Source organism: Poecilia mexicana, unplaced genomic scaffold (genome assembly GCF_051168715.1).
Source record: "Poecilia mexicana isolate PSO_F unplaced genomic scaffold, ASM5116871v1 scaffold_1, whole genome shotgun sequence".
Taxonomy (NCBI): domain Eukaryota; kingdom Metazoa; phylum Chordata; class Actinopteri; order Cyprinodontiformes; family Poeciliidae; genus Poecilia; species Poecilia mexicana.
The window spans coordinates 8,020,586-8,042,137 of NW_028263370.1; the positions used below are offsets into that span (position 1 = coordinate 8,020,586).

The 21,552-nt window shown below is 41.0% G+C and overlaps 2 protein-coding genes across 3 annotated transcripts; one reads left to right on the top strand and one right to left on the bottom strand.

The window, feature by feature from the left end:
* The first annotated feature begins 1,718 nt into the window (after window positions 1–1,718).
* On the top strand, window positions 1,719–10,073 carry dgke (diacylglycerol kinase, epsilon). Its single transcript, XM_015010931.2, has 11 exons — window positions 1,719–2,367; window positions 3,436–3,595; window positions 3,709–3,828; window positions 4,268–4,411; window positions 4,718–4,875; window positions 4,973–5,021; window positions 5,123–5,236; window positions 5,354–5,425; window positions 6,330–6,457; window positions 6,549–6,660; window positions 7,670–10,073. Exons 1-11 carry the CDS (start codon window positions 1,916–1,918, stop codon window positions 7,889–7,891), a joined length of 1,731 nt encoding a protein of 576 aa, XP_014866417.1. The 5' UTR covers window positions 1,719–1,915; the 3' UTR covers window positions 7,892–10,073.
* Window positions 9,928–21,218, bottom strand: LOC106932300 (E3 ubiquitin/ISG15 ligase TRIM25-like). Of its 2 annotated transcripts, XM_015010933.2 has the most exons (11): window positions 21,142–21,218; window positions 17,052–17,147; window positions 16,182–16,876; window positions 15,073–15,168; window positions 14,774–15,007; window positions 14,376–14,544; window positions 14,078–14,146; window positions 13,288–13,479; window positions 12,936–13,055; window positions 11,895–11,930; window positions 9,928–11,051 (listed from the first exon to the last, which is right to left on the bottom strand). In XM_015010933.2, the coding sequence occupies exons 3-11, from the start codon at window positions 16,842–16,844 to the stop codon at window positions 10,906–10,908; spliced, it is 1,725 nt and encodes a 574-aa protein (XP_014866419.2). In that variant the 5' UTR covers window positions 16,845–16,876; window positions 17,052–17,147; window positions 21,142–21,218; the 3' UTR covers window positions 9,928–10,905. The 2 variants fall into 2 exon arrangements, with proteins under 2 accessions (XP_014866419.2, XP_014866421.2); XM_015010935.2 differs by lacking the exons at window positions 12,936–13,055; window positions 21,142–21,218 and having other exon boundaries at window positions 17,052–17,375.
* Between the last annotated feature and the right edge of the window lie 334 nt (window positions 21,219–21,552).

Consider the following 21,552-nt stretch of genomic DNA (forward strand, 5'->3'; position numbering starts at 1 on the left):
TTCTAATGTCCTCTTTTATCAACAGTCTGAGATCTGTACCTAAAGCTTTTATCAGTTTTTTTGTAACATTTTTCAGTTAAAACATTAACTTGAATCTCAGAGTTTGACTAAAGTCTAAAATCATGGATAGTGATTAGAATCAAATGCATAAAAGAAAAACTTTCACTGCAATTTTTCTGAATCCAGAACAAGATAAATTTCCTATAGTACCTAGTGGAGGAAAAAAAACATGCTTAAACACATGGAAGCTGGGAAGAATAGAATGAAAACTGTTGGGATCTGGGGGTAGGTCCACAGACACCTGTGGGCGTCTGTGGACCTACGCACCTGAAACCATTCTGCCACCAGGAGCTGTATAACTGGAGGAGGCTGCCAGATTGTTAGCCAGTTATGGCACAGGCCAGTGACGTGTGGTTAGATAGAATGTGATAAATAAGAAAATAAGGAAATACTAAATAAATAAGGGAATTGGAAAATGGGAAAATAAAAAATTTTTCAAACAAATGTTAAATGAAAAATAGGTAAAAGAAAATGGGTAAATAAAGAAAGGGATATATGAGAAATTGATTAATGAAACTGGGAAATAGAAAAATGGGTTAATGGAAAAAGGACATAGAAAAATGGTTAAAAAATAGATTAATGAAAAATGAGTAAATAGATAAAGAGATTAATGAAAAATGGGTAAATGAAAAATAGGTAAAAGAAAATGGGTAAATAAAAAAAGGGATATATGAGAAATTGATTAATGAAAGTGGGAAATAGAAAAGCGGGTTAATGGAAAAAGGAAATTGAAAAATGGTTAAATTAAAAAATAGATTAATGAAAAATGGGTAAATAGATAAAGGGATAAATGAAAATGGACAAATGAAAAATAGATAAATGAAAAATAGATAAAAGAGAAATTGAGAAATAGATAATCTGAAAAATAAATAAATAAAAAAATTGGCTTAATGACAAAGGGAAAAGTGGTTAAATGAAAAATAGATTAATGAAAAATGGGTAAATGGATAAAGGGATTAAAAATTGGTTTAATGAAAAAGCTAAATTATTTATTTAACAAATTTTTTATTTATTTCACTCATTTTCTTCATTTTTTGATTTATTTTACTCATTTTTTATTTATTTCACCCATTTATTTATTTATTTAATTTTTGCTGAAATGGCTCTCCATAGGTTAGGGGAGGCAGGGGAAGCAGAGCCTCACCTGTCATCATGGAAAAATAATATATAATTATAAAATCATTTATAAAGATATTTTCACCCTGTGGATTGTACTATAAAGTACCCATTTTTCATTTATTTTAACCAAATCTGATGTTTTGTTTTTTTTTCTTCAAAATCGCTGAATTTTCGCATTTTCCCATTCAAATACTTAGAAGAATGCGCGAAATTTCCTTATGTAAACAATAACATGCAGGGGTCTAGATTTGTAAATCCAATTATAATTAAGTCGTTGCCTCTCCAGCTTTGAACCTCACCGCACGTCACTGGTCTGTAGCTTTAATTTACCAAATTTATATATACATAAAACATTATTAAGCAATTACCAAAAGTAAGGTTTAAAAATGGCTTTTAAGAGTTTACTAATAATCATAATACTTTAATAATACTGGCAGGAAACGTAACTTTGCAATTTATTGTAATTGAGTTGAATTTGTAGGGGTGAACTATCTTCGCGTGCAAACACTCTTTGCAGGAGTTACGTCAGCGTAATAACTTCGTGTTTCGACGTGATGCCGTCCTCTTCCTGTTTGTAGTTTTTCATCTTCAAAACTACAAAGCAGCATCCTGTTGATGCCAGTGAACATGAGCTTGGCGGGGACTCGTCGCTTGGTGGTGACTCTGCGCTTCTCTTCTCCCATTTGCGCTCCTTGAAAGGCCCAAGCCCGTCGCTTGTGTCCGGACCGCGGCAGCGATGTGCCAGGAGGGGGGCGAGGCGAGGGAGGACTGCGGCTCCCGGGAGGAGTGGACGCTGCTGTTCTGGACCTCTCTGGCCGTCATCGTCCCGGTCATCCTGACGCTGTGGTGCAGCGCGCAGCGCTCCAAGAGGAAGACCTACATGAAGGAGTTCTTCAGGAAGAGCAAACACGGCTGGCACTACACGGACCTCTTCAACAAACCCACCTACTGCTGCGTCTGCTTGCAGCACATCCTGCACGGAGCTTTCTGCGACTGCTGCGGTGTGTGCGCCGACGAGCAGTGCCTGCGCCGGGCCGACAGGAGCCTCCCCTGCAAAGAGATCATGGCCCCGTCTCGCCCTGACGGATCCACGGAGCACCGCTGGGTCCGCGGAAACGTGCCGCTGGCTAGTTACTGTGCTGTGTGCAAGCAGCAGTGTGGGACTCAGCCTAAGCTCTGCGACCTCAGGTACCACAGATATCAGGCATGATCAAACAATAAACACATCACTGTGACTTCATTAAGGTTTTAGATGAAACATACAGATAATGAGTAAAACGTTATCTATATACACACATTTTAAAAAGCTACACGTGTTAACATAAATCTTTGAGTCCATTAGATTTGGCAGATGAGCCAAAATATCGATAACCATTCAAACTCATTATCGGTGTCAAATCGATACTAGTGCGGTAAAAATCGATCCCAGCAAAACTACTCCAAAAAGTTACATGTTTAGGAATTTTCTACACACACACACACACACACACACACACACAGATATATATATAATTTTATTTTATTTTAATTTTTTTGAAAATGTGATTTAAATTGGAATGTCGTGGTGTCACATTAAACCTTCAATAAAATGAAGCAAAAACACGATTATTAATGATAGACATCCTATAGTAACAAAATGTTTCTTGTAGAATAGTATTATAAACTGTAGACATTTGTTGTCTTTTTGGCCTTTCCTATTAATACCTAACCAACATTTCCTTGGTTTTACCAGATGGTGTGCAGAGATATTTCTACATTTTGTATTCATATTTGAAAGCTTTACGTTCCAAGATATTCATTACTTTTTACCAATGCTGTGTGTGAAGCTGCAACTTCACTGTTTATACTTTCAAGCTTCTCCGACGCCTGGTTTTCGTCTAATCCTGGGATGTTGACAGAACTCGTCTGACAGCCAGAGAACAAACACGGTTTAACTATGGAAAGACGTCCCACCTCATTTCTGCTTAACTTACAAATAAGAAGGCATGTTAGAAAAATGCATTATGCATTTGGAAGAATTTAAACAGCAAGATTAGGTTATGCAAAAATAAAACGTAATATAAAAAAGTTGGTCATTTGAGGAGGTAAGTCTGAGGTCAGAATCGGATTGATTAGAACCGCTCCCTCTACTTTCCCGTCTGATGAGCTGCTGCTGTTGTCCAACGTGTGCAGGCTTGATGTTGCTCTTCTCAACTCCCCGTTCGTGGTCTGACCCCAAACTGTCACGGTGCGTCTCCCTCTGCACCTCCTTTTCAGGTGTGTCTGGTGTCAGACCACAGTCCACGACGACTGCATGGACGGCTTAGCGGACGCAGAGACGTGTGACCTGGGCGAGTTCCACAGCCTCATCATCCCTCCTCACTACCTCTACCTTGTCAACAAGCTGCGCCGCCGGCACCCTGACGAGTTCACCAAGGTGCGACGCATGTGACGTGGATCTCCTGAGTCGCTTCCATTTCTTAGAGCGGTGGAGAAAGGGACTATCACCTAGCTGTTTTTTGTTTGTTTGTTTGTTTGTTTTTCCTGCAGCTGGGGGCTTCCTGTGGCAGTAGCTGGACTCCTGTGTTGGTGTTGGCCAACACACGGAGCGGCAACAACATGGGGGAGGCTCTGCTGGGAGAGTTTCGAACGCTCCTCAACCCTGTGCAGGTCAGCTTTCTCCAGGTTAAACCTGTCGTAATAAGCATTTAACCGAATAAATCCAAATGAGCTCGATAATTTCCATTCTGATTATTGATATTTTTGTCTACAGACTTTGTAATCCATTTTATTCATGGCTTCGGTTTTGAGCGTTTTTTTTTATTTATTTCTGGTTTATTAGTGGTTTTTGTGGTTCTTTTGTTTTGTCTACTTGATATGTATTCCAGTTCCAGTCTAAAGTGTTCTTTACAAAATTCAAAAGTTCATCGTTTTTTGAGAGAGCAAAGAACGATTTTTACAGACTTAAAAATTGTCTGTTAAAAAACATTAACTTTTATTGCAATAATTACTGGGACAATTTATCGTCCAGCAAAAATCGCTGCCGTGTCAGGCCGACTTCAGGTGCGTCGGCCTCCGATCTGATCAGAACGGCTCCGTCCTTTTCCAGGTGTTTGACCTTTCTGAGCTGACTCCTTCCAAAGCCCTCCAGCTGTGCACCCTGCTGCCCCCGGGCAGGGTCCGGGTGCTGGTGTGTGGAGGTGATGGCACTGTGGGCTGGGTCCTGGATGCAATAGATGCAATGAAGCTCAAGGTATGATGATGAGATTTTGTTCAGCTTTGATGAAGTCCAGAGCTTTTTCAAAAATCCCCAAAAACCACAAGAAGTCTGGCTCCTTGGAAGAAAAATGAACGAGAAATGTACAATTAAAAAAAAAATAAAAAGGGAAAATCATGGTAATGCACTGTTTTGTGATGATCTCTCATATGAAATCTCAATAAAACTAAATTGTGTGTGGTTAAAATGTTATGAATTGAGCCTTTTTTTTGTTGTTTTTTTTCAAAGCAGCATATGTCACCTTTTTTATTTCCATTTTTTATTATGCTGCTTTTCTTTCAGGACCAAGATCAGTTTATCCCCAGGGTGACCATCCTTCCTCTGGGGACAGGAAATGACCTTTCCAACACTCTGGGCTGGGGAGCCGGGTACGCTGGGGAGATCCCAGTGGAGCAGGTTCTCCGTAACGTTCTGGACGCAGAAGTGGTGAAAATGGACAGGTGGGACTTTTTTTTTTATTAAACAGTTTGAACGTTGCATGTGGATACTCTTCTTGGTCGTTTCGACGCTGCTGATCTGCACAATAACTATTTTCAGATGGAAGGTCCAAGTAGCGTCAAAGGGGGTCTACTTTCGGAAACCAAAGGTGATATACGTACATAAGTTTTTCCAAACTTTTCTGTGCCAACATGTTTACAAGCCAAAGCTGACCTGCTGAACTTCTCCCCACCCTACCCCCCACTCCAGGTTCTGTCCATGAACAACTACTTCTCTGTGGGGCCGGATGCTCTGATGGCGCTCAACTTCCACGCCCACCGTGAGAAAACACCCTCATTCTTCTCCAGCCGCATCATAAACAAGGTCCCAGCGCCTCGTTTGAATACGCAAATCCCGTTCAAACTAGACCGCACTCGTATTTTCATATGAATACACAGGTTGTAAATTTGGTGGCTTTGTTTTCTATTTGTCCTCCCTCAGGCTGTGTACTTCCTGTATGGCACCAAGGATTGTTTAGTGCAGGAATGTAAAGATCTGGATAAAAGGATTGAGGTACGGGTAAGCTTTGTCAGTGTTGATTGTACCTGATCTGCTTTTATTTTAGCCAATAAAGCTGCTGAAAGGAGCACAGTATAAACTCTCCTAATGAAGCAAAAAGCAGTGAGCTTCAGCTGAGCCAGGCTACTGTCACCTTCTTTTATGCAAAGTGAAACTAAGCCTATAAGTAGTTAATGCACATATTCAACAAAAGCTTTACTAAGTGCAGTGAAAGGCTCTGGAGCGCCTTTTAACTGGAAAGACTCTGCTACGGTTCAGTTTTAACAACACTGAAATGATTTGGCTGCACAGTTTACTGGAATGGCTTCAACCTCAACCTGATTGAAAGCTTAGGGACTACGAAAAATCAATCAATCAGGAAATCAACCGATCTAAACTTTGCCAATTCCGAGAAAAATTCCAAAATCTTTTATTGGTCTTTGGAAATCTTGGACCTCTACAGATATAATAGCACTATAATTCTGTAAGGTTAAGGAATTTCACAATGCTGCCTTTTTGGACATCATGCGTGGCAGGCACTCAAAAAATCAGTCTGATTAGTTTTACTAAGACAAAAACTCACTGATATTTAAATATTTAAATGACATCAGCCCTGGTTTAAACTAACCCCCCTGCAGCTGTGATCTGTAATCAACCGCAGCTTGATAAGAAATGAACCAAAATGCTGACGATTGATCCATCTATGATTCATCTCTGTTTTAAACATGAGTTAATCTCCAGATTATGGTACAGATTACTGCAGATGTTGAACTCTCTGACCTTAAATGGTGAAGATTGTGGTTTAAAAGTAAACGCTTAAATAATTTGATGTCGTTATCAAACAAAGATGGAACCAAACTGTTAATTATGGAGCCTTCATTCTTGTGACTTTAATCGTTGATGGCGTTTATCACCCCAGCTGGAGCTGGACGGGGAGAGGGTGGCGCTGCCCAGCCTGGAGGGCATCATCGTTTGCAACATCGGCTACTGGGGAGGAGGCTGCCGGCTCTGGGAGGGGATGGGAGACGAACCCTGCCCCCCGACTCGGTGAGGCCTGCTTAGGTGTGAATGTGTAAGGAGAAGAAATCCAATTTTTTGGGGGGGTGAGGCTCATGTGACCGATGCCCTGAATCCGCAGGCTGGACGACGGGCTGCTGGAGGTTGTGGGTGTGTTCGGTTCTTTCCACTGCGCTCAGATCCAGGTCAAGTTGGCAAACCCTGTGCGACTGGGACAGGCACACACCGTCAGGGTGAGAGCATACCCTTCCTCCCCCTACACACACACACACATCTGAATGACAGCAGTAGGCCTGTTTGTTGCTCAGCTGATGTGTCTTTGCATGTAAAACAGGTAACTCATCTAGTTGCTCAGGGTGGATTTTAATGCCAGGTGTGAGTGGCCTACTTATGTCTGAGTCACATATTTGCATTTTATTACCTGGTCTGAACGAGGCCTTACTTGCATTTAGCAGCATTTTTAGACTTTTAGGACTTTTATTTTTATGTCTACTGTTAATAATAAACTGTATTTATTGTCCAGAATATTTTACTACATCAAGTTACCAAAAAAAAAAAATCCCCAATTTCTAACCAAAATAGTTATTAATTTAGTTATTTAATATATAAAACATTTATTGGGTTGGCAAAATGTAAAGAAAAAAAAAATTTTTTAATATGTTTCTGAATATATTCTGTATTTTATGGAACTATATTCTAGGGTTGCACCGATTGCAGTTTTCTGGCTGATTGCCCATTTCCAATCTTTAAAAAGCCTGACCTGCCGATTCTGACTTTGGTCGATGCAAAGTTTTTTGGGGTTTTTTTTGACTGAAATATCAGCAAGAAAGTCACTGAGTTGGCTGGGGTGACTATTGTTGCTGCAGACGTGCAGACTTGACCTGGTGGGCTGGTCTGTCAGTCAAACCTCTCTCACAGGAGAGCAGAAGAGGACAGTGTTTGATCTTTGGACCTTTGCTGTGATAGATAAGATCGGCTTCACGTCTAAGTATTTGCCGATCACCTGTCTCCCAAAATTAAGAAAATATTCACCGATAAATCAGTACACCCCTACTATATTCATAATTTTTCTAGTAGCTACACTTTCTATCAATTATGTACTGCATATATATATATATATATATATATTTTTTTTTTTTTTTTCCTCAGGATTATTTGCTGACAGATGCGTATTATGCGCTAAAACTTCCTTGTGGATCAGTGGCGTGTGTTTTTCTAACATGTGGGATTTTCAACCTCCAGCTGGTTCTGAAGAGCTCCACCATGCCCATGCAGGTGGACGGGGAGCCCTGGGCTCAGGGGCCCTGCACCATCACCATCACCCATAAGACCCAGACCTTCATGCTGTACCACAGCACTGAGCAGACAGACGATGACGACGACGAGTCCAGCGCCTCCGAGCCGGAGAGCCCGGCTCCTCATGACTCCCCCAGGCCCCCGTGGTTGACTACTGTGCAGGCGTGATGCGCCTCAGGCATCACGAGATCCTGAAACGCCTCCTGTCTTGGTTTCTGTTTTACAGTCCGACTTCACTGGTCCGCTGCCTGCTTGAGTTTGTCTCCACTTCATACACCGGGTCTCGGTTTTGAATCCTCGTTTTGTGTTCTTTGTCCTTTATCTTTGAACCATTATTTGTTCCAGCTGAGAGCTCAGGCATTTGCTATCTGGAGCAGTCAGGCGGCGGCGAACATGTTAAGGAAAGCTTTCTGTTTATTTGCACTGATCCCTCGTGCCATGTAGATTATAGAGTCTAGAGATAACTGTGCTGTATTTATTCTGCTATATTTAAAACAGAGTGTTCGTTTTAGTGAGCCAAATTTAACTCGTTCTCCAAGCCCTCTAAAAGCCATGTCGGACCTGCAGCAGGCCATGAAAAGCTCTGATACAAGGAAGAGTCGTGTAAGAGATGACGGACGCCATCAACTCTCAGTGATTCATCTTGCGTTTTATGGTCTAAACCAAGCACAAAAGAAAGCTCTCTCTTGTGTCTGTTGCTGAAACTTTGAACGTTTGCCAAAAGATCCATGAGGGTGACGGAATGGCCACCGCCAAGATTCAGTAACTTGCAGACATATTCTTGCACCTTGGAGCTTTCTGCATTTTGTCAAGTTACAATGAGAGACGTCAGTGTGTTTTACTGGGATTTGATGTGATAGACAAGCATAAAGTCCTGCATATCTATGAAATGGAAGGGAAGTGGGAGAGTTTTCAAATTTTTACTGAAAATATAAAATGCTGGGAATACATTTGTATTCATAACCCTGAGTAGAGGCTACGCTTCCAGCTTTTTGGGCGCCGCCTCTCCTGTATTTAACCCCAATCCTTCCAAGCATCTCTGCCCATCAGTCCTAACAGCATACAGGACGTCATTTTGAAAAACATGAATAATTTTCATTCGCCTTCAAACACATGTACTGTTTTCTGTTGGCCTGTCACATCAAACCACAATAAAACATACTCAAGTTGGAAATGTTACAGTTTTCACCTTTGGAAGTAACTATCTGCTTAATCATGAGACACTGCTCCTTTAGTTTGCATCTTTGGAAGCAGTTTGAGGAGCTTTTCCCATGTGCCGAATATTCAGATTCACTAGATGTCCCTGCAGGAAACGGGCCGACTCGTTGACGGTCGATATGAAAGCACTGCCAAGTCGAAATGGAACTACTTTTCCAGCATGTAAAAAAAAAAAAAAAAAAATCTTTCCTCATCTTTGCAAACTGTTTACATACTTTGTGTTGCACTTGAACATAGCTCCTTTCCATGTTACTGCCATAAATTATACCTGCTGATGAGATTTTACATTGTGCAAGCAGTCCTTCAGCTTCTCGTGTTTTACCTGTTCTCACCATCAGGGGGGAGGCTGAGGACAGCATTTAGCGCTAGAGCTTTTCAGACCCCTTTAGTTCAGTAGTTGCAGCATCTGTTGCGTGTACCTCCATGTGTTGCTCGGGGTGAGGCTGCTGCACTTTGTGTTTGTCGGAAATCCTGGCGCTCCGAGCCATATCAGTAAAGTCTGTAGGATGTCCAGTTAAAAGTTTGCTGCAGCAGGATTTGAGGTTGAACAGGATCAGTAATTAGCCATGATGATGCCTTGCTGGACGACAAGGCAGCAAGGCGTCTGCCAGAGCTTTGTGTTGTGATGAAGCAGCACTTATGAAGCTCAAACTGCAGGATTCTCCCTCCGAGTTTCCTTTTGTAAAGCTGATTTGACATTTTATTGCAGGACTGACAGTGTTATTTGCTTGGGCAGACTGCCCTCCTGAGCATTTATGAGATTTTAAGCTGGCTTGTAAACAGTATTGCTTTAAAGCTAAAATGTCAGTGACAGAAAAGCAGCTTCAGCTTTAAAAACTCCACTAAATGACTTGAAATACTTGTATAATCAACGACTTACTTTTCTGCTGTCAAAATTGCTTATAAGAATCTACTGTAATGATAATCAGCAACTTTAGGAAGACTTGTGTGATCCCAGTTTACTACAAACTACCAAGAAACAGAGCTCAGAGGAAAACAAGCGTTTAATGCAAACAATCATAAAAAAAAATGGCTGTTTACAAAATGTGACAAGAACCAATTTTGATTGAGATGAATGTAAAGAGGTGATGTTTTGAATTTGAAGACATTCCCATAAATATTTTCATACATACCCAAGGTGTTTCTGTGTTTTCATTCAATTCAATCGATAAGAATAAATTAATATTTACATTTCAGATGACACGGTGTCTTTAATAGAGCTTGGAAAGCGGTTTGGGATACATCACCCAAGTACCTGAAGAGGTTTGATTTTTTTTTCTTTGAATTTATATATTCTGTGTTTTCACATACAAAATAGTGACTAATGCAGTGATCAGCCTTTTTTCTCCATTTGTGTTCTTTCTAAATGGATGAATGAACATGATGCTTCAATATACAGTTATGTGTTTTCTGTGATGTTATCCAACTTAAATAACGCTTCGCACTATGAAGCAGGTGGCAGGATCTACGCACAGACGCCATACAACAGCAGAGTTAAGGTGCATGCAAAGTTTATAACCTCGCTCAGGATGATTGAGATCAGAAATGCTGTCGGTAAGGATCACTTAGCAAGTCATATCTGACTAACTGAAATTATAACCCACAGATCCATTTCCCTTCTGCTCCATATAAAGGTTTTTGACTTCTGCGTTATTTTTCTTGTACCCATTTTGTGCATAATTAACTGTAGACTTGCAATATATATATATGGGGGGGAGATGAGGTGGAACATTTTAAAATATTTTTCTAAAAATCTAACCGTTCCTATTAGAAACTTTTTCATTGATATTTAAGTAATCCCAAAATGTCACAAAACTATAGTTATATTTGAATAAAGATTAAAGGCTGGTTAAGTTTAATACCCCAAACAAAACATGAAGCAAACAGTAACGATCACACCAGTGTTACTCAGCGTAGGTCCAGCAGTCCCTTCCGGTTCTGCTGACGAACTCTGACCCTGACAGTTACTTATTTTTTCTAGGATGTGGGTTTGGCCCGGCCGGTTTCCCTGACGGCGGCTGTCCTTTCGGCTTGTCTTTCTTAGCAGAATCGGGTCCTTTCCACCCAGGCTTCTGTCCTCCTTGTGCGCTTGGTGGCTTTTTGCCTTGCTCTGAAACAAAGTGCAGAATGCCGTTTTCTCTCTTGTGTGTGTAGCAGAACAGACATAACGCTGAAATGAAACACCTGGGTTTTTAAACGCGGCCTTTGGTTGCATTGGAAGAGGCCCAAGAGCAAACCTTAAAAGGCCTGAACATTAAAACTAGTTACTCCAGTTTAGGAGAAGCTACTGTTTTTATTGGCAAAAGTATCCGTGAACTTTGTCCTGAGCACAGCTGACTGCAGACACACAGTCACCACCTGACAAACAGCAGGATGCTGAACTCAGCATGTCTTCATAGAAACTCAGCTCTGGCTGAAAACTCAGGATCAAATTTGAAAAAAAAAAAAAGTCACGTGTCCTTTTAAAAGGTAAAAATTTCACTGATTTTTAGGATTTTTATGTGACAGATCAATACAAATTAGTCCAAAGTTTCAGGAACAGATGTGTTGTTTATAACTTTTCCCCCCCTCATTAAAATCTGCAAATGTGGCAAGAATTTGTATCACACCATTCAAGTGTTTTGCAGCAGAATATTTCACAGAAATAGAAAGCTCAAACCATGAGATATGTTGTTTCTCACCCAATTCAGACACACAAACCATGTTTTTTTTTTCTCCTCAATAGTAATGACAACTTCCTGTTGGTCTTTTACATAGAAGACTAAATTAAACGCATAAAAAGTTTGTGATAAAGTGACAAAATATCTTCCAATGCTCTAGGGCCCCATCTATTACACCAATTAAATTTACCAAAGACCACAGCCTTTAATAAACCTTAATATCTGATGCATTTATTTCTGCCGGGTTGGTACATGGTGAATGTGCAAACAGAATACAACGTTAAATAACTTACTGTGAGAGGGTTGGTGGCCACCGTCAGCCTTCTTGTCTGAAAGGCGATAAACAGTAAAATATGAAAGACATTTTATATCTGTTCACTGAGATTTCGCTGCCGTCGTCTGTATTTTCAGTCCAAATTAATCTTTTTGTGCGTCATGATTTAATTTTTTTCCCCACACCTTCACTATTTAAAAATGCATGCTTCCTCAAAACAAATTTGCCATTTTTATTTTATTTTTTTCAAAAAACAACAATATAAAGCAAAGTTCTGATTAAAGAGGTTTTGAAAAAACCAGCCATCGATCAACGAGCCTCACATGAAATCTTTCCAAAGACAACAAGCTGATCTATGTGTTCACTGGATCAACACTAACAATGCAAATAGCTGATAAAAGATTTTTGGTGGAAAGAAAAACAAACAGAATACAAAAAAAACTGTTGTATAACCAATTCAAAGAAATAAAAACAAACCAGACAGTTGCATTGCAGGTCATGATCTGTTTGTTTGTTTGTTTTTTAATTATTATTTAGCTGCAAGATTTTTAGAAACCTATGAGAATCGTGTTCCTTGAATAACCGACCAATGCTTCTCATATTTTAAAAGTCGATTTTAGACCAAGAACCCAAAACATTTCTGAAAATTCACCCGTTTCCATTTCACTCTCAACTCCTCAGTCAGAGAGTGAAATGCCACTAAAAGTTATGTAGATCCTCAAACTTAGAATAAAAACTTGAAGTAAATCTAATTTTCAAAAAGAAATATATTAGTTCACTATTGCTTCATTGTTTTCCCCTGAAACTTTTTTTTTTTTTTAAATGACTCCACCTGGATGTTTTCCTAACATGACAAGAGTTACATTACAGTGACATTTGTCTTCAATGAGCAGCTATTGATGAAGAGGAGTGGCTGCTCTTCCTCCTACAACCCTTACCTTTTTAGCCGTACTTTCAAAATGTTTCACAGCGTACTGAAAAAATGGAGCTACAGATGGCCGGGTCATGGTGCTTGTCCAGTTAGCGTATGGTTTTGGACCATGAAGACGCCGTCTTTTACCTTTGCTTTTGGGCGGATGGTTCTTGTCTCCACCCCGACTTGGTGCCACTTTGTGGGCTGGTTTACCGACTGGCTTTCCTACTGTTTTCTTAGTCATTTCTCCAGGACTTTTCTGAGAAGCTGAAGTTTGAAGAAATCTGTAAGCTAGGTTTCTTTTTGCAGCTTATAATGTAATAGAATACATTACCATTCTGCCATTTTTTTAATGCATGGTTCATTTGTTTTGCTAGAGATGTTGGTTTGGTGCTTAATTGGTTTCCCTCTTTGTAGCCAACCAAAAATTAAGTCAAATTAATGTAAAGAGGCTTTCAGTAAATAGTTGCGTGTGATGTTTGTGTTTTATGCTACGTACGCGGCTTCTGGCCATGGAAGAACGAAGGCGGAGGCCTGGAAAAGCCAGTTGGCTGACTCTGCTGCGGAGTCCATGTTGGCTTTGCCTGTATGTAAACAGGAATATGGACGGGTTGGTAGATGGTCTGGACAGGTGGGCGACCTGGACTATGGGACCTGGGTGGAGGTCTTTGCTCTGGGGGCCTCGGGGATTCTGAAAAGATAAATAATTTGCATGCATCACAAAACAGTGCCTTGGAAAAGTATTTGTGCCCCTTGAACGTTTGTCATGTTACGACCTTAAAATTCAGTCCATTTCATTGGGGAGCAGCACAAAGAAGTGGTCTGGAACATAAAAACTAGGTGTTTTTATGTTTAAAAAGCCTGACCTGGCAATACCAATTTTTTTTTTTTCCACAGAAAAATCATTAAATATAGCCTTAAGGTAAGTAAACTGGCAAAAGTGGGACGACTGCAGTCAACAGTGGGACATAAACAGACATGAGCTGGTGGGTGGGTCTATCACTCACCCCTCTCTCACAGCAGAGCAAAACAGTGGCCGATTTATTCTTTTTTTTTTTAGACCTTTGCAGAAGTAGGTAAAATTTCTGTCTGAGATCGGTTCATCATCCAAGTATTGACAAATTGCCGATCTTCCAAAATCCAAGAAAATTGAGGCTGATTTATTGGTTAGCCCCTCATAAAAACATAACATACATGGGTGCCTTAATACTTTTGGAAGGAACCTGATGCAAACACAGATTTCACTTTTATAAACATTTGGAAGTAACAATTAGTAGAACATTACGTACGAAACTCAGGGGCCCGGGCTGCACTGGTTTCTCCACCAGCAGCTCCTGAGACAGAAGCTTCTGCTTGTCCTGAAAAAGACAAAGTGGCTCCATTTTAAAACACTAAAATCTGTCTTTTAATACCATTCCACTACAACTGCATCTATGCAAGAGTAATCAAAATTCATTTTTGACATTTTCTACATCACATCAACCCACCAGATGCAGCATATCCAGCATTAGGTTGTGCAAGATAACCGAACATTACTGGCTTTATTCAAGTGGGACAGTTCTAATTTTAGTGTATCTGCATATTTACCTGGTTTTAGCAGTGGTACTCTGGCCTCAAAAGGCTGACTGAAGAGCGTCATCAGGCTCTCCTGCAGGGCGGCAGCAAAGCTCTGCGTTGCCATTACCCTTTTGGAGTCCATGTTAACTCGAGGGGTGTGGGGGTCAAACTTAACCACCCGGGGCAACTCAAATGAAGCCTGCGGGGAGCAAGTGAATTTAGTGAGAAGAGTTTCTTAAGGCGCTTTTCCACTAGACCGCTCCTGACCCAGTCCACGCAAGACTGCTGCGCGCTCAAGGAACAGTGCGTATAATGGAAAAGTTCACTATGTTGGGTAAAGTCGCACGTTAACCGGTTAGTGCGCAACTAGCCAGTGGAACAGCGCCTTTAGTACTGCTACTGAAAGAGGAAGAGTGTTTTAGTCCCACCTGCAGAAAGGCTGGCGTTCCCGCCTGACTCAGCAGATTGTCGATCTTCTCTCTGGCTTTCTTCATCCTCTCACTGTTGTCGTTGAACTTTGTTGTGAGGTCGCGGAGTTTGGCCTGACCAGCCTCCAGCTCACAGTCCACCTCATGCTGGGCCACGCGCTCGTCCTGAGCCAACATCTCCCCTATCTGCTGGTACACAGCAGCCAGCGCCATCTTCCTCTTGCTCGCTGCGTCCTGGAGACAAGCAGGCCTATTCACCAGTGCTTTATGAACGCCGACACGCGAGGTGCAAAAGTTACCTTGAGCTTGCCCTGCAGCTCATTCATCTGAAGCACGATGGTGTCAGTCCTGTCAATCTTCAAGTTCAGAATGTCCAACTTCTCCCTGAATTCAGACTGCAGAGGAAGAAATGAGAAACGAAGGTCCGCTCAAAGTAAAGCGTGTTGAGGCTGAAACATCTGAGATGTTATGTCTCCTTCCCTTTTCTTACCAAAGGTTTTTTTCAGTCACAGCTGAGGACATGTGACATCATGTCCAAGACCTGTCTAGAGTAACGCTTGAACTGAGTTTCAATTGTTGAATACATAGACAAAAAAAATAATAGTCATTTTTCCTGAAAGGTAAACTACATCTTAATTATGTTCTGACCTACAAATTCATGAGGAAGGCTGTTGACTTGATACCTGATCAGCAGACAGTCAGCTGCTAAAGAAGTTGGCTGTTCAGTGTGCGGTATCCATGTGTACTAATAGAAAGTTGCGTGGAAGGAAAAAGTGTGTAAGAAAAACAAACAATTTAGCTTCTGTGAAAAAGATCGAATGAAAATCCCTCCTAAGATCCGTTAAAAAAAACAACTTCAGAAAATATCTTGGTGCTACGCTTACCAAGAAATCTTTCTCCACCAAGTTCTAGGTCAAATTGTGATGGAGGGATCCAATATTTATTTCACTTAATGATATGTAAGCCTTTTTTTTTACTTTTATGCTTTGCCTTTAACCTACATTTTTTTATGATTATATTTAATTCGTCTCCACACACATTTCATTAATATTGATGATAATAACAACCTTCTTTCAAGTCTGACGGCTATTTACGGCCCTATGAATGATTTTATGAGGCCCATATGACCTAAATTTGACGCAATATGGAGGCAGAACAAGTTTGGCAAACAAGAGAAACAACCAGACCAGGAAGAGCATTAAAAAAACAAACATGAAGTGGCAAGATAAAAAAAAATCTAGATAATAACCAAGCAAAATGTGAACAGAAAGTTAAAAGGAAGTTATGAAGTGTGATTAATTTTTATTTTTTTTAATGCGGTCCAAAATGCATTTTCTTATTTTTAAAATGCGCAGCAAATATAAGGTGTTCGCTAAAATGAATTTAGTGAAACTCAGATCTCACTCACCGCTTTCAGGTTCCTTTGCTCCTCTGGAGAGGAAAAGCTGCAGCCTTTGTGGACCTGCTGCAGGCAGAGGCTGCAGATCAGGCGGCCATGGTCGGTGCAGAAGTGCTCCATCAGCTTGTGGTGGTCGGTGCAGATGTGCTCGGATAGATCCCCGACGGGCTCGGTCAGCTGGTGGAGGCGAAAGGTGGGGTTCTCCCGGTGGGGCCGCAGGTGCTCCTCGCAGAAGGAGGCCATGCAGGTGAGACAGGTCTGGGCTGCCTCGGCCTCCATGCAGGTGTCACAGCGGACCACATCATCCCTCTCATCCTCATACCCTTCTTCGTCTTCATCCTCCTCTTCTTCGTCGTCGTCGTCGTCGTCTTCTTCTTCTCCCTCTTCCTCCTTTACGGACTGCCCTCCTTCGGTCTTGTTGGACCTGACCCTGAAGGTCTCCACCACGGTGCTGAGGACCGTGTTCTTCTTCAGCTCCGGCCTGGTCTCGAACAGGGTCCGACACTGGGGGCAGCTGTAGGACTCGGTCCAGGTGGAGAGCAGGCAGTTCTGGCAGAAGTTGTGTCCGCAGGGGATGGTGACCGGGCAGTCAAAGGTGCTCAGACAGATGCTGCAGGTCAGCTCGTCCTCCAGGCTCATGAGAGAAAAGCCAGAGTCCTCCTCGTCGGCCATGATGCGACTCACAGTGGGCGTTTACAGCAAGACTGCAAGGAAGAAACGAAACTTAACACTTGCGGTCCTGTGAAGGACAAAAACTCCGTTCAGAGCGGAAAACTGAGCTAAAACGTTCACATGACCCATCGTCACCAAGCCGCATAAATTAATTTTATCCGACAACAAATTATTCATCTCATGAATCGTTATTATTCCTCCACCCACCTCTGCTGCCAGCGTTGGAGACTCCTGCCAAATGGGATGGATTTCCTCCAGCAAACTTGATCTCAACATGACCAGCTACAATTTGCCACTCCCAGTCTGTAGTCCACAGAGGAGAAAAACCAGCAGGGCCGAGCGCAAATCGTGACACCGCACCTCGTACTGGCACTTCCGGTGGCAGGTCTGACACCTGCCACAAGTGCCACTGCGTTCGGCTGACTTCGGCTGACCTCGGCACCTCTTACTGGCACTTCCGCTGACACCTGCCACAAGTGCCACTGCTTTCGGGACTAGCTGCCAGAGTTGCCACTGCGTTCGGCTGACTTCGGCTGACCTCGGCACCTCTTACTGGCACTTCCGGTGACACCTGCCACAAGTGCCACTGCTTTCGGGACTAGCTGCCAGAGTTGCCACTGCGTTCGGCTGACTTCGGCTGACCTCGGCACCTCTTACTGGCACTTCCGGTGACACCTGCCATTAGTGCCACTGTTTTCGGGTCTAGCTCTCAGTGTTGCTACTGACTTAGGCAAATGGACTACATATCCCATGATGCTTTATTACTAGTAGAAGAAGAACTTAAACACAGACGAAGAAGACAGAATTTAATAATTTTTTTTTCGCATAAATACTTATGTTAGCTGAATTCCTACACGTTTATTATATCATGTATGATTCGTTCATCCTATTTATTCACTAAAGTTCATCTGAATAATCCAGCCGACTCCTTCCGTCTTTGAATTAATCAAATACACAGAAGGTATCAGGGATGCCATTGGTTTCGGCACCTTTGTAACAGCTGAGTCTCGCCTCCACTAGAGCTGCTGTTAGATGTCCAGGATGTTTCAGAGCTGTCACAACTGTTTCCGATGTTTTGGGGGATGGCAATGACAGTTTTTTGAAAACGTGTTACTTATAATGCGTGTTTATAAAAAAAAATTCAATGGTAATTGTATATTTATCCATTTAACACTTTGAATATTTTTGACTGAGTTTAATTCAATCAAGATGGCCAATTGAATATACTATAAAGTGTCACTATTACAGTGGAACCTGTCACTATGTTCAAAGACACATCTGGTTAATCACACATCACTGATAGTTAATAGGACTTTTTACTTAATCAAAATGACATTCAACCCTTGCCCATGTTTATATCGCAGAACAGTGGCTGACATAGTGCAACAGGAAGCCAAATGTTGCAACTGGATAATAGTAATAATAATCAGACTCTGTATAACGTATATTGTAGAAATTAATAAAGTTTGAAAAATAAATTTAAGCTTAATGATCATAATTTCTCATGGAGGAATAATAAGTTATTTGATCCTGATGTAGTAAATTCACACGTTGACTAAACATGAATTTTACAGTAGACTTCAAATTGCTGTTTAAAGTATTTACATACAATGGCTAATAAATATTGACAAATCAATTACTATGCATATACTTTGTGACATAAACTTGAAAAAATGTTGAAACATATCTGCCAAATAAAATAATATGTAAACAGCACAATTTTCTTTGAAAAAATCATTTGCATCTTAAGTATAAACTAAAGTAATTTTTATTTCCAAAAATATGTAACATTCTTGTTCTTAATGCTGCTTAAGATTCACACATTGTCAAATTTTTTGAGGTGTAAATAATTTGTGTTTTGACTTATCAATATTCAATATTGGTGTAAAAAAATTGAAGTTGTTTTAACTTGAAAGTGAAAATCCTCCTGCTGCCTTGAAAATGCTGTTGAAATGCATTTTTTAGCTCAGATTTTAGTCATTCTCTCATCTTTGAATAAGAAAACTTTGAAGACAATGAACCGAACCAGAAAAAAACACAGAGAAGCAACCTTCATTTATGCCACACAAATCTGTAATAAACTTGACAAATAATGAAAAATAGCGGGGATTAAATGTAATAAATAAAAACAAGTAATAACTATTTAAAAATGATTAACTGGCATTTTTGGAAAATTATGATAACATGTTTCTTTTTTTAAAAAATGCATTATCTTAACAAAAAACACTGAAAGTTATAGTGGCTGCCTGGTCTATTAGATAATAGACCAGGCAGCCACTATAACTTATGACATCCTGTGCACTGTCATGGAACCAGGCTGAACATAATGTCACTCTGGAATTGTCAATATCTCATGTTGCCACTGTCAGAAATGTTAACTAATAAGTCAATATTAGTGAACTTACCCGGTTTAATAATCAATAGCATTATATTAAGGTCATTGTATGAAAATAATTATAATCCGGAACTGACAGGAGCTTGTCAGCACTGACATACCATGGCAACCGAGTGTCAGTTGTAGTGGTAGGTACCTACTGGTAGCTATTATCACCTGTTGCAGAAGAGGTCCCATCTGAAAGCGCAGGAGTTGTCTTTCTCTGTTTAAGTCTGAACACCGGCTGTATATTTAAATATGTATGAGAATTATGTTGTAATTAAGATATATTTTATTTCTATTTGTTTGATCTAAAGTTATTCATATGCTACATTCTGTCTGAAACAGATAGAGAATGAGGTTAGCAGCCTGTGGCACCCATGGCCACCTTACTTGTGTCACCTTACCCAGTGGTAAGGTGGCACAAGTGGCACCTTACCCAGAAGCCCGTGGCACAAGTGGCAGCTTATGGCAACTGTCAACATGTTTTCACTGAGGCTGTTTATTGGAAACTGAAATTTGAGACTGTATAAAAAATAGACCAGGGCATATTTGCTTTTTTTAAGGGAACAGAATACTTAACAAGAAATGCAATACTTTGTGCCAGATCCACCATTATTTTCATTAATTATAAATTCATTCATATTAATTCTGACACAGAAGCTGTCACCAAAGAATATTATATTTCTATTCTATTGTTTTCCCCACTAAGCATATTTAAATATGCTGAAGTATGTATAATACAATTAAAAATACTTTAAAAATACAACTGTTTATAAATATGGCTGCATGTATAAGGTTTCCAGTAACAAAACAGCGTGTTATGAAAGATTAAATGTTCAAATACGTCATTGTGCCTGTTAAACATATAACGCTGAGTGGAGCGGTCGAACGCTATAAGATGGCCGCCCTAAATCTCGTGAGCAAAAATAGGCGAGAGGGGTCCGTGAGGCGTGGGAGGTGCCAGTATGAGGTCGTGGCAACCCTTGGAAGGTGCCGAAGTCAGCCGAAGTCAGCCGAACGCAGTGGCAACACTGACAGCTAGACCCGAAAACAGTGACACTAATGGCAGGTGTCAGAGGAAGTGCCAGTAAGAGGTGCCGAGGTCAGCCGAAGTCAGCCGAAGTCACCCGAACACAGTGGCAACTCTGGCAGCTAGTCCCGAAAGCAGTGGCACTTGTGGCAGGTGTCAGCGGAAGTGCCAGTAAGAGGTGCCGAGGTCAGCCGAAGTCAGCCGAACGCAGCGGCAGCACTGGCAGCTAATCCCGAACGCAGTGGCACTTGTGGCAGGTGTCAGACCTGCCACCGGAAGTGCCAGTACGAGGTGCCGAGGTCAGCCGAAGTCAGCCGAACGCAGTGGCAACTCTGGCAGCTAGTCCCGAAGGCAGTGGCACTTGTGGCAGGTGTCAGCGGAAGTGCCAGTAAGAGGTGCCGAGGTCAGCCGAAGTCAGCCGAACGCAGTGGCACTTGTGGCAGGTGTCAGACCTGCCACCGGAAGTGCCAGTACGAGGTGCGGTGTCACGATTTGCGCCTGCTGTCTCTCAGAAAAACAAACGACGTGTGGCCATGTCCAGATTAGCTGTCTGAGCACAGACATTAGCCAACAAAACATTAAGAAATACTGTTGGAAAAATTAATAAAAAAAACAAACAAAAAAAACAGTTTGTATAATAATAATAACAGCAGCTATGTCACATTGTTTTTCCACATCAACATCAACTAAGCCAACACGTTGAATTATTTCATGAAATTAAAACTGCTAGATGATTTTAGGAGTTATGCCACTGCAGTGAACAACCTGCTCTGGCGTTTAATGTAAATTAGTCAATAAATGACTTTCTTATAGTGTTTGCACACGACAAAAGGGAAACCTCAAATTAAAAGGACTTAACTCAAGGCTTAATACATTTTGATGTTACTCACAGTGGATGAGCCGCATAATGGATATTTAACAAAAACTTATGACAAGTTCTTATTCAATGGGTCTAAGTGTAAGGATTTAAGTGGTTCTTATCAGCCATGTTCTTGTAATTAAATCTAATCACATAACATTCAACAGGTGTGAGCATCTCTATCAGCGCAGGAGGTTTTATGATTTAAAATGCTGTGTTTGGAAGAAGTTGTTATTGAAAATACATAAACGACGTCTAAGTGATTAATTGAACTGGATTTATTTATTAGACGTAGAAGTTCAGACCTGTTTTTGAAGAGATTGAGTAATTCAAGAAGGAAAGGGAAAGGTGGCAGCTAGCCGTGAACTTGGATCTTCTCCAGAACCCTGTTAATACTCTTTTTTTCTAACGGTAGATGCAAAATTCTTTTTTTTTTTTTCAA

Coding starts and splice junctions, on each gene's coding strand:
- dgke (XM_015010931.2), top strand. CDS start 1,916: ATGTGCCAGGAGGGGGGCGAGGCGAGGGAGGACTGCGGCTCCCGGGAG. Junction 3,596..3,708: donor ACCCTGACGAGTTCACCAAG/GTGCGACGCATG, acceptor TTTTTCCTGCAG/CTGGGGGCTTCCTGTGGCAG. Junction 5,237..5,353: donor CCAGCCGCATCATAAACAAG/GTCCCAGCGCCT, acceptor GTCCTCCCTCAG/GCTGTGTACTTCCTGTATGG.
- LOC106932300 (XM_015010933.2), bottom strand. CDS start 16,844: ATGGCCGACGAGGAGGACTCTGGCTTTTCTCTCATGAGCCTGGAGGAC. Junction 13,056..13,287: donor CTTCCATGGCCAGAAGCCGC/GTACGTAGCATA, acceptor TTCAAACTTCAG/CTTCTCAGAAAAGTCCTGGA. Junction 11,931..12,935: donor CCATCCGCCCAAAAGCAAAG/GTAAAAGACGGC, acceptor ATCGCCTTTCAG/ACAAGAAGGCTGACGGTGGC.